This window comes from Ochlerotatus camptorhynchus, unplaced genomic scaffold (genome assembly GCF_037179485.1).
Source record: "Ochlerotatus camptorhynchus isolate MF236.1 unplaced genomic scaffold, CSIRO-AGI_Acam_v1.1 ptg000361l, whole genome shotgun sequence".
NCBI lineage: Eukaryota > Metazoa > Arthropoda > Insecta > Diptera > Culicidae > Ochlerotatus > Ochlerotatus camptorhynchus.
In genome coordinates, this window is record NW_027040849.1 from 10,536,805 (window position 1) to 10,549,843 (window position 13,039).

General features: G+C 39.7%; 1 protein-coding gene across 2 annotated transcripts in view; it reads right to left on the reverse strand.

Annotated features, from left to right (window-relative positions):
* Positions 1 to 13,039, reverse strand: part of LOC135709480 (putative sodium-coupled neutral amino acid transporter 11) — a 141,955-nt gene that overhangs the window by 51,401 nt on the left and 77,515 nt on the right. For both annotated transcript variants that reach the window (XM_065231845.1, XM_065231844.1), the window contains one exon: positions 4,301 to 4,357. In XM_065231845.1, the coding sequence (XP_065087917.1) occupies positions 4,301 to 4,357 (57 nt within the window). The remainder of the gene's footprint in view (positions 1 to 4,300; positions 4,358 to 13,039) is intronic.

Here is a 13,039-nt window from a genome sequence, read left to right on the forward strand (position 1 = left end):
GAGTGAGATTTTTAATATCGTTAAGAAAAGCGAATGTTTATAGATTTGTGAGAGACCATCATGTGACTGTTGAATTTCTTGGACACGATCCCCGGTATCGAGCATCATCTACATACACAGCACCTGCAGTGTAATGAAAAGCTCGCCGTCATCTCCAACAGCGGAGGGCACATCTTGGAGGATTCAAACTGGAAATTATTTTTGTTTTTGTTTTTCTGAGCGTGAACAACATGACGAACGGATGCAGTCCTCTAGGATCTACGAAATCGTAGATGGGGTGAGTAATTTATCCAACTTTTTGCGATTCCTGTTGGAACTAATTTTCTCTTCTGTTTCCCCGACGTTGCCTGAAGATCGTTTTCCAGACAAAACAAAACGTTTGTGTGATTTTCAACTACTATATGGAGTTCAATTACCCCTGCGAAAGTGCGATGGATTTTGACATGAAATGATGGCGCACTTGAAGAAGGTTCGGGTATTCTGAAGGCTACCGGCTACATCATTCTCGTAGGATGGGAAACATTATCAAATTCCTGGAACGTGCCATCGGCCAAGAAGCAAGGTATTCGGCAATGCTGGTAAAGCTAAAACCATATTTCATTTGAATTATCTTCCTAGTTGGAAATGCACTCAATGAAAACGATGAAGATATTCAATAAAGTTTTATTGATTTCCTAAAAAGACAATTTTATTTACCCACAAATGTTTCGTGTGCCTTCGCGTTCTATTTCGTACAATGTATATGTTTTGTTATGGGTATACGAATGTTTCGTACTATTTGAAATACATGAGCTATTACACACGAATAATTCGTATATGTTTTATGAAACATTCGTAACGAATGAGATAACGCTTTGTAAAATACACGAATTTTACGAATCAAACGATTTTATGAATTTAAACGAAACCAGCTTCGTAAAAAGTACGAATCTATTTCGTTGCAGATAACAACGAATGTATTCATGAAACAAACGAACGATTTCGTTATATAAACTAAATTTAATTTTCAGTGTACGATTGGAAGGTATCTGGATACCTCGCGGGATGCTACATTTGCTTTCGGGATGGGCACAACAAGGCTCCCCTTCCACCTGTCAGGGTACACCCCCCAAACAACATTGCAAGTTTTATCACGGTTTTAAAGCATGCTACAAGTCTAAATCATGGTCTTCAGAACCCTCATAAAACCCTAATTGCTACTTGGGCCCATTCAGCCAAAACTGGTTGTATAGCTCTAACAATTTGACCTTCCTGATGAATGTGGGCGTCTTGGTGGAATACCTGTGTAGAGAGAGTAGGATTAGTAATTTCCATTTAATTCCACTACTTTATTTGCTTATCCTTGACGTATTTCGTCTACAATGTGCAAACTTCTTCAGCGTCTTGTACTAATACTCGACTATCGACTATTAGTACTAGTCGAGTATTAATACAATACACTGAAAATGTCTGCAAATTGTAGACGCCTATCTGTAAAGGATAAGCAGATAAGGTAGTGGAATTAAATGGAAATTACTAATCCTTCTCTCTCTCTCTCTTAACTTTAGGGGGGGTTGGCAACCTCGTCCGGTGCGGCAGATTTGCCAGTACTTCGGCTTAGCACACAACGGAGTTCCTTCCAGGAGTAGGCCTAGTTGATACCCGTGTTGCTAGGGTCCGGTGGTACTTTGAAATAATTGGTGATGGAGGTGGAAAGGGACTGTGCGCGGCGTTTACCACTGAGGGCGTTAGCTCGACTCAAAGGTCAGATGAGAACTGCGAGTCGTTGATACTGTCAAGCATGTTCATCCAGCTGGATTGCTTTGCAATTCTCACTTTTTTGGCGGCACTGGTTGTGGAGCTTGCGGTAGTTGCCGAGGGCAGCTTTGCGATCGGGGTCATCAAGGCGAAAGCGCTTGAGCTTCCGAAGTGCCTTAGCAGCCTTTTTGGTGTCGTCGTTCCACCAGCGTAGGGCTTTGCGTCTTGAACCACTTCCGTAAAGCCTAGAATGCTATCCGGGTTGCGTTGCTCTAAAAAGGAACGAATACTGGCGTCGTATGTTGCCCTGTCGGCTTCCTCGTATCTCCAGCGGGGTCTGCAGGTAACTACAAGGACGGCGGTGGCGTGGAGCTGAAGTTGGTCGATGCCGTTGACATTCCACACGATTTTGCCGCAAAAGGTCCGACTAGCTGCTATAATGTCGATGGCAGTGGTGTGACGTCCGCTGAAATGTGGAGCCCCTGGCATCCATTCGAGGATAACCCCAGCTGGGATGGTGTCCATTCAGGTCACAGACGAAGATCCACGGTTCGGGCAGCCTGTTGAGAGCTTCGTTGATTTGTTTTTCGAGGTTAGGAATTTGGCTGCACGCAGGTAGGTACAGGCTACGGCAATGCTTGAGGGATTTTCTGTATGGCGATGATGTATGGCGTTCCCCCGTTGAAAGCCAATACCCGAAAATTTAGAAGTTTTAATTAGACGGAATTTGAATAGTGCGTACATTCTCAAATTTCACACAATTATGGGATCTTCTTAAAGTGAGCCCATGAATTTCAGGTGGGTGGGGGCGCACATTTAAAATGAGCGAGTAACCTGCTCTAAATTTACCACGAAAGCACTGGGGGTGACCAGAAGGCAGTTTAAGGAAACCATAAATCTCTTGGGGTGAAAATTCACAGGACTCCCATAATAATTCACTGGGGCAATGAACCAAGTTTGTGCCGGAATTTGACCATTTTAACTTTCGCCTAATTTTAAAAATGACTTGTTCAATATTTTTCAATAAATCATAGCACAAAAACGGCACATCTATTCAAAATTATGTCTGAAATAAATTTGTAGGAAACTAGATTGCCATCACTCTGAAAACGAAATTAACTCGTGTTCATTTGAAAGCTTATAGAAAATGCTAACCTCTCTGAAATGGATGCATTAGACTCAAAATTTACCGAAATCGAAAAACCCATTTTTAGTAAAAGCCGCTTAAAAAAACAACAAATCGATTGGAGAAAAATCTTTAACGAACGTGAAATTGTGAAAATGCGTTGACATTGCGGTTCTGTGTGTTCCTTGCCTGAACTGATTCAAGCTCTCCTCTGACGGTGACAGTCATAGATAGTTTGCAATTTCTTGTTATGGGGATCATGCATTTGAGTCATGAATTTCCCTTTTTCAAAAAAATTCAAATCGAGCACGTGCAGCTTTCGAAGAATGATCCCTTATCGAGGACACATCGAATAATAGTTCAATTTCGATGTGGCCCAGTTTTTGCATAGTGATCCACTCACATGTGTTTGCTGCAATAGAGCGCCGAAATAAAACACGACGTTGTTGGGATAACAGATGGGTCCAATGTCAATCCCATGTGTGGGTGAGCTATTCCTGTCAGTTGATTGCATTTTCGTGGAATTACTTTCCTCTGCCAAGCTCGCACGGATGGCATTCTGATTCAGGACAGGTTCGAGAAGCTCGTAACTATGAATACATAACTCACCATCACGTCAGCAGCGCCTCAGACCAGGCGATCTAATTGAACTCGTTCTATTCAATAACTGCAGATAATTGCTGCAAAAAAAAAAAATCAATTACACCCAGCTTAAATTACTACCAGTTCTGCGAACGGTTTCAACCCATCCCAACGGCCAACCATCGACATCAAATCGTTCCAACTTTAGAATGGGGCTGTTGAAGCATGATGGTGGTCGGTTGCATCGTTACGATGTCACTGTTATGTTATCACAGAGTTGCGTCGGGTCGGGAAAAATCCTAGAACGAACCAGCGTGAACGAAGATAAATTGAAAAATGTCCCGTGCAGCAATGCCTTTGTGTGATACACGACGTTTCCGCCGTGTGCACTCCGCTGATGGCGGAAAAGTATAGGCAAGATTCGTTCGCGGCGAAAAGTGCATTCAGTGCTCTACTTTTGGTGCTGCAATCAAGAGTAATTTGAATTTTCAATTCGGAATCCATCGGAATCAAGAGGAGCGTGATTTGTATTTATGAGGTTAGCATAGAGAACATTTCAAGTTCAAATCTAAACGATGACGACGGGACATCAAGGCCTCCCTGAATGTTTACCCTGTCAGAAGTGAAAACAGCAAAAGGATTCAACTGTTCCAACACCGCCGGTCAGTAATCGGGGTTGATTGAAATCAAATAAAATTAACCCTTTTCCTTTCCATCGAGCTGGGCCGTGGGTGCGGGGAGCGTTGTTTGACTGGCCGCTATGACAGCTAAACGAACCCTTGCTACGTATATGATTGTGCTACGGTGTACCCATGGAGAGAGATGAAGATAATGGGCAAGATTGTCTATGTTTACCTTCATCAGTGAGTTGATATCGTCGAAGGCGGCTGCTTCAGTCGAGTCATCGCTACCCTGGAAAGAGACGGAGAAAATAAAAGACAATAGAACAGGAAATTAGGTCAAGCTAGATGATTATCGTCTTTGATTTGTACATAACAGGCGATTAAGTATTGAATTATGTGAAATTGATGTCACAAAACAAAAAAAAATCCTTCTACAGAGCCTTTCCACGTCAAATGGCAAATCGACTGAACATGACTCTCTTCGATTTAAATGAAACTTTGCGCATATGTTGGTTGCTACCCAAGATGACATTTTCCTTCAACACTCCGAAAACGATGTCTCTGAAAAGCGTGTAACGGCAAGTTTGAAATGGCATTGCATAGCCATTTCTTGATCAATTTCAAAAATTGTGGTACCTTTAGAGTTCCTAGGGTCTGTAGATTATTTGAACGTGGAAAGATTGAAAATAGGGTCGCCTATTTTTTTTTAAAGTGAAAAGTGTCGATACACGTTTTGACGTAGAATTTACGTCTTTCTGAAACATATTGGGGGTGAAATATTTCAAAAAAACCTATATCGACCGCGTTACGAAAAGTGGTCAGGTTTTGGCCACTTAAAACTCTGTCAATAGCGGATGCATTTTAATTCTAAACAAGCCAATCGATTGGAAATATTTCTACGAATCTGCTTAAATGAACACTTTAACAGTTTTCAATAGGTTACTATCGAAAATTATACAAATGTTCAACGGTTGTAATAGTGATTAAAACTATCACCGGTTGCCTGCAAAAAGTGGTTTCCTTAACACAGTGACCGAATATTCATACCGAGCACGTAATCTTACGTCAAATCTACGGTCGTGTCTTCACGCTAACTTGCAAGTACCAATTTAATGAGTATCTTATACTCTGTTTTTGGAATCCATACTTAGTTGTCAAAAAATAGGTATTTTCAAAATTTGAAAAATGGTTACTTTTTATTCACTTTAAAAATGTCTTCTTGCAATAAAAATGGGTAAACACATTATTATTATTTTGCATTTCGGTGACATGTCGAAAAAAATAACGGATCAAGACGATACGCGAAGGACGGAAGTTTGACTGTGGTAGCAGATTCCATCTGGCCGGTGTTAATTCAGGTGAAAAAATGTTCATGCAAATAGTGCTCCGGACAGACATCTCTTTATTGCAGCAGCACGACGAAAAACAGCAAACCGAGGTGATTTTCACGAGGTAAGAGCTAGAAGTGGGATGTGTTCTATTTTCAATTCCGTTTCAGGTTAGCGTAATAAAAGTACAGGAGATTGACGTTAGCTTCTATTAGTGGAAACTGGCGAGTGAATGTCCAGTACTGAGTTTCAACAAATTTTACAAGGTAGCCGTGGAACCAGTGGAATTCCATCGAATATCAGGATGGTTTGGTAATGGAAGACGGTGACTAGGGTTGAAATTCTAACAGCCGGAACCGAGGCCAGAACAGCCCTTTCTCGCTTAAAGGGTGACAGGTTACAACCTTTAACACATGTTTGATTATATATGAGTGTTAATCATAAAACAATATAAAAGATTCTTATTTGTTTTTCTTTAATAATAGTCGACATAAAGCAATTTTGTTGATAAAATGGGTATTTTTTATTCATCCCTAGTAAGAACATGAAGGTTAAAAAGTACCCATTTTTTAAAGTATGCGTCAAATACTCATTAATGAGTAATATTGGGTTTACTCATTTAATGAGTTAAGCCACTTTTCTTCCAAATGGGTATTGTTTACCCATTAATGGGTACTTTCAAGTTAGCATGTTGGATACAACCACTTGTTTTTTTTAAAGATGTGTTTAAGGGTTTTGTTAGTGGCTTCAGATCTATAATTTAGATTAATGGGTACAAATGTTCATAATTAGCCTGAATACAGTCATGGTTCCTACATTAGGGTCCAGGAGACAACGGAACGGTCCTCCGGAAGATGCGGAACATCCGTTAAATGGTCAACCCATGAAACAGATCCTAGAGCTCAGTGTTTTTGGAAAACATTTGGAGCTGTGATATAAGAAAGAATTTGGTGTCATGACATAAATATGGTCCCGGATGGCCATGGAGCCTTCTTCCGAAAAACCCGAAACATTCGTAGAAGTGGTCCATCTATGAAACTGATCCTAGAGCTCCACAGTTTTTCGAAAACACGTGGAACTGTGATGATAGAATTGAATTGGGGTCGTGACATAAACATGAACCAAGATGGCCATGGAACCGTCCTCCGGTAGATCCGGAGCATTCTTAAACGTGGTCAATTCATCAAACCGATCCTAGAGCTCCGGGTTTTTTTAAAACACTTGGAACTGTGTTATATGAAAGAATTTGGGATTATGACATAAACATGGACCCGGATGGTCTGAGGACCATCCTCCGGAAGATCCGAAACATCCGTAAAAGTGGTCAATCGATGAAACTGATCCTAGAGCTTCAAAGTTTTTTTCGAAAACATGTGGAACGTGAACGTGAAGAAATAGTTTGTGGGCATGACATAAACATGGAGCCGGATGGATATGGGACCGGCACCCGGAAGATTCGGTGCATCCGTAAAAGTGGTTCATCCATGAAACTGATCTTAGAGCTCCTTGGGGTTTTTCGAAAACACTTGGAGCTGTGATATAAGATAGAATTTAGGATAGTGACATAGTCCTACAAAAGACCCGGAATATCCGTAAAATGGTCAATCCATGAAACTGATCCTAGAGCTCAGCGTTTTTTTTATTTAAACACTTGGAACTGTGATATAAGAATGAATTTGGGGTCGTGACACAAACATGGATCCGGATGGTTATGGGACCGTTCTTCGGGAGATCCGGAACATCAATAAGAGTGCTAATTCCATGAAACTGATACTAGAGCTCCGTGTTTTTTTTAATCGTCTTCTGAAATGTTTACATTTTTCCCTCTACCAACATATACGTGAGAGTTAAGTGGACCCTACACGATTACTTTTATTGACAATAATCGTATTGTCAATACATTCTATATTGACGTCAATATATCGAGATTGACAATATTTCTGAATTCACATCATCAATATTATTGTCAATAATTCCCCTTCGCGTCAATATATTGATGCGTGTGGGGTTTGCTTTAGATCTCCACACAACCAGGTTGCACGAATACAACTGTATTGCTAAATGTGCACGGACACACACACGAAGTTAAAACAACCGGTGGACAATAACGATTTTCAATTGACTGACACTGGACTAGCCTATCGGTCCCAAGTACATCGATGAACGTAAACGTATCCCATTCTAGTCGAAATTCTAGTAAAGATAGCTGGTACAATTCAAGATTTTTGGCTAAGCTTCAGCCATATTGAAATCTTCAGCTGATGCTGAACACTTTGTTTACAAAAATGTCGAGGAATTTCGTACAAACAAGATCGTTGATTGGCTGCTTTCCATTAGAGTGATGCAAAATTTGAAATTTTCGCTCCACAATACTTAAACGATTCCAAATCGGATCCTGACTAACCTCTCAAAATATGAACCCATTTGCGGAGAAACTGAGATGACACAAACCATTTAAAGTTTGTTTGGGAATTACTATGGTAAAACCAAGATTTTTGTTCATGTCTATCTAATAATTCACCATATCGGTCTGCTTTCAATGTTCTTGTAAAAAAAAAGCTTTCATATGTTCTTGTAGAAAATTTTCCCAGCTACAACTTTGCTCATTACCACTTTTTGATTAAATGCAAGGATCGAAAGTTATCAATGGTTCAATGCGCTGATGTCTTATGATCATGCTCAATCAACTGCTCAGCAGGCAACATTGGTGTTTCTGGGGCGTTGAATACAGGGGACTGGCAATCCCATATCAATCCTATACGGTTGACAGTAGGCAAGATCACGGGCCTTATTTAAATACGGCCCGCCTGAAGTATACATGAAGGAAAGGGACGCAAAATCGTGTTGTAAGCAGAAAGACAAGAGCACATGAAAGCATCAAAAACATGGCCGTCAGCCAGGCCCCTGGTTGAATAGGACACAAAAATCACGGCTACTATGTCTCACTGCAAAATACAGTGTTGCCTACAGAGCAGCTGCTTAATCATGTCATAAGTTTACCAATCTCTTAAATAATTAATAACTTTTTCCAGTCTCGTTTTACATAGAAACAAAAGCAAAGTTGTAGCTGAGAAAATTTTCTATAAGACTGGGTATCGAACTGTTTCGCAGCTTAATATGGAAAAAGACTAGAAGGCAATGAACAAAAAGTTGAGATTTCCCATATTAATTTACATGTAAACTTCAAATGGCTTGTGCGAAGTCTGTTTCTAACCAAATGAGTTGTAACTTTGGGAGGTTAATCAGGACCCGATTTGAAACCATTTAAGCACTGTGGAGCGAAAAAGTCAAATTTTGCATCAGTCTAATGTCCATAGCCGTCCGGGCCATGTTTATGTCACGACCTCAAATTCATTCTATCATCATAGTTCCTAGTGTTTTTTTTTAAAAACTGCTGAGCTCAAGGATCAGTTTCATGAATTGATCACTTTTACGAATGTTCCGAATCTTCCAGAGGATGGTCCTATGGCCATCCAGGTCCATGTTTATGTCTATCTTATATCACAGTTCCTAATATTTTCGAAAAAAAACATCGGTTTCTACACACTTAGAAAAATTCATGTAAATTTAGATGCTCTGAGACTGACATCTAGGGTAACATTTGAAATGGGCCTATGTCCAAAACGTAAACAAATCGGGTTTTGATACCATTCTTTAGAACCGCTTGATAGTTAATAATCGTGTAGGAAAGTTCCGCATAATCGAGAAAAATCATTTAAAATAACTCGATTTTCGAAACGGCCGATAAACGAAATTTTTCGATTCACGCCGCACGCTAAAACGGCCAACCATTCATTTATTTGATATCATTGTTAAGCCTCGTGACGTAGAAGGGCCGATGATTGAAAATTTTCAAACCAAAGCTAGGCCCTACTGCTTGAGGCAGGGCTGATGATTTGTTTTGAATTTATTTGACGTTGCGAAAAGGCTTAGCAAAGGGTGTACCATTTCTGATGACAAACACAACGGCTTAACAAAAAGATTCACAAAAAGGTTTATTAATTGATGAAATGAAATTGTTATCGATTTTCATATATTTTTGAAAGCTTTTCGCATATTTTGGATGTTGTATACTGAGATACAGTTACTATTGTTATTGTGAATTATATAAATGCCTAAAATAGTTAAAATTTCTAAAATTTGTATTGAATAGTGGCGGAAAAATTTAAAATTCATTTTCTGGTTTGTTTACGTTTTGGACATAGGCCCATTTCAAATGTCACTCTAGAAATATACGAGCGTCAATTTTGACATAAAATGGAGTCATAATAGATGCGAAATTCTGCTAAATCAAACGTACTTTTCGTCGAGTACCGAACTTTTCAGTCTCGGAGCACTTAATTTTACATGACATGTTTGTTTACGTTTCATCCTTTATGTCAAAGATGGATTACGTCACGTGTAATTTTAGGTATTTCTACGTGTGTAGGCAAGATCAATCTTTCCTGCCTGATGATGATCCGTTCCTCAGATCGACAACTTGTTCTGTCGAGAGCAGCTTCAGCCAACTTGGGAAACGCCTTCAACGTCCCCTCCTTACGTCAGGACGCGATACTCCAGCATCTCGTGACAACAGTGGTGGAGTTACTAGCGATAACGACATTTGGTTGTACTTCCCGAACGTACGCGGTCTAAGAACCAAAATTGACGACCTTGTTGTAGCGGTTTGTGATTGCAATTACGATGTCATTATATTTATAGAAACTGGTCTTGACGACAGCATCCACTCGTTGCAACTTTTTGGGACTGACTTTAATGTATTTCGTGCGATCGCAGTGCTCGCAATAGTCACAAAGCACAGTTTGGATGAGTCTTTATTGCCGTGTCCAGCGTTTACAAGTCTGTTGAGATTAAGACTATTAATGGTTGTAACCTGAAACAAGTCAGTGTGTCTGTCTGTATTCGCGGAAACGTACTCGTGCTTTGCGCTCCGGATTGTGTTCGTAGTCGTGTTATCGATGCCTATTTATCTACTCTTCGTGAACCACGCGACGCAATGCCTGATGGAGACCTTTTGCTTGCTTGTGGTGACAATAACTAATTTTACACGTGACAGAATCCATCTTTGACATAAAAGATGAGACGTAAACATACATGTCATGTAATATTAAGTGCCCGAGACTTAAAAGTTCGTTTCTCGACGAAAAGTACGTTTCTTTGCTTCCGTTATGACTTAAATTTATGTCAAAATTGATGCTCGTATATGTAACTCTCAAAGCACCTAAATTTACATGAATTTTTCTAAGTGTGTACACAAGCAAGCTGAAAGACATCTTCTCGCGCATCAGATACTGGGCCGAGACGACTTCAACTGTATTCACTATTATTCGGCGCGACGGTACTTCCAAAATGCTTATTTTTAATAGACCTGTGCGCCGATCAAAATATTTTCGGCGGCGGCGTGATATGTTATTTTCTGTAGGCGGTGGCAACGTGGTGGCGTCACGCCGTTTGCTTTCGGCGGCGGCGGCGTGGTGGCGTGGGTCGGCGTGAATTTTTTTTGTAATGATTTAGAAAAAAAATACTTTCCTCACCAAACGCACATGGACAAAAAATGTTTCCCACATTTGAGATCAGATTATTCAAAATCGCCAAAACGTAGGTCACTCATAGTTTGAGTAAATTTTCCGACACTTTCCCGGGGAAAACTTCTCGCATATGGGGAAAAATTAAGAAAATTGTACACAGGTAGAAGTGTACTACCCAAGCAACAATTTTTGATTTATTGAAGATTTAAAGCAGTAGATATAACTAAATGATAAACCCTTGACTGACAACCACATTGCTTTAACAACTTCCTGTAAAGCGCTAAACAGCTATGTCATGGCCAATTGGCCCAATTTTAATGCAATCATTAAACTTGATATGCGAACTACCTTAGGAGCATAGGTTTAATGTCAGTTTTATGACACTCTACACGTGGTTGTTAAAAATGAAACCATAAAATCTCCTCGTGGTCTGAAAGTTTTAACAACCTTTTGATGACTGCCATAAAACATGATACGCAAAACATGTTGACAACCTTAAAGGTTTTAAGTTGGGTTTATTTGGATGATAGTTAATATTTTTTTTCCTTTGATTTGTTTTTTCCGTTGATCTTGTTTTCCGTGCTGAGCACCAATGCTACCGACGTGTCAGGAAGGCAGCTCCCACACCTGGACTCTACCTATCGACCCATCAACTCATGAACCGGGGACCAACGGCTTTACTTCCCATCCGAAGGAAGGCGTGATCAGAGATGTTATGCCTCAGAACATCCCGGCGGCGCCGACTGGGATTGAACCCAGGCCTGCTGGGGTGAGAGGTAATCACGATTACCACTACACCACCGGCGCCGTTTGATAGTTAATATGGAGAAATATTTTATTGTGGTTTTATTCTTTCGATGTTTGATGTGAAATCATGATCAATGTCAGTTTGTAATAATAGATGATATTGTTGTTTATTGAAAATAAGACGACTTTATTACAATTTGGAGCCAATCTGTGCTTCAGAGCATGTCGTGCAATATTTATGGTGATTATTATACCAAATAGGAGCATGAATTCAGTGCGCCATATGAATATTAAAACATAGATACATTTTTAATTTGTAAGATCGCAGTAGGCTGCGCTTGAAAGTTGACGTGTTTTTCTTTTGTTGCGTGTTTTTTCGACCGCATATTTCCGGACAACTTCGAGATTAGGGCGTAATTGCTTTTGTAAACAAACATGTCAATCACCGATTTCTCGCGAATTAAAGCTCAATCTCTAAAACTAATAACACAAACAGGTAGATGAATGACTCCTCTATCATTTGGTATAGTTTGTTTGCGAGATTGAGGTTTTATTCGCGAGCAATCAGCGATTGACTTGTTTGTTTACAAGAGCAATTGCGCCCAATGCTCAAAGTTTTTCGGATTTAACAATTTTTGCTTTAAATTAATTAATTTGGGTGCTGAAATTCTATTTCAAGTGTTCATAAAGTTATCATTTAGTGATATATCATGTTTCGACTGTGTTGAGGCGTTCAGTTTGTTAATCCAGTAGTAGATATTCGGAATGCAAGACAAGATTATCAAGGACAGAAGTATACAAACCGACAGGAGCAGGTGGCAGAAGACAGCATGACAACAAACTACAAGCAACAAGTTTTGCAAGTTTCCCGAAATTCCCGATGTAACATGACGTAAGAAGCAAACAAAGATAAGATTAGTTCTTTTCGAGGGATCTATCATTTGATGTTTTAGAAGAGATCGAGAATCGAGATGACAAAGATTCAGCCTAATTACCTGCCTGATTACAACTAGATATAAAAATATGAAATTCATCCTACTAAGTAGGTACGTGCCATCTACAAAGCAGGAATTGCTTTGATGATGGAAGTGTACATGCAGTACCAATATACATTTTATATCGGTACTACGTGTATGTGGGGATTGTTGTAAGTGAAACCTCGGAATGGACGTGAGTGACCAGGCATTCTGAAATGGGTTACTAAATCTCAACAGAGCTATCACCTTTCAACTTCCGGGCTAAAATTGTTTGCAATGGGATCAGTATAAGATAACATACATTCAAAGCGATCCTCCTATTTTCTCTTATAATCAAGTATGAAATGCTCATTGGCTCCACTAAAAGCTTTTACAATACATACAAGGTTTA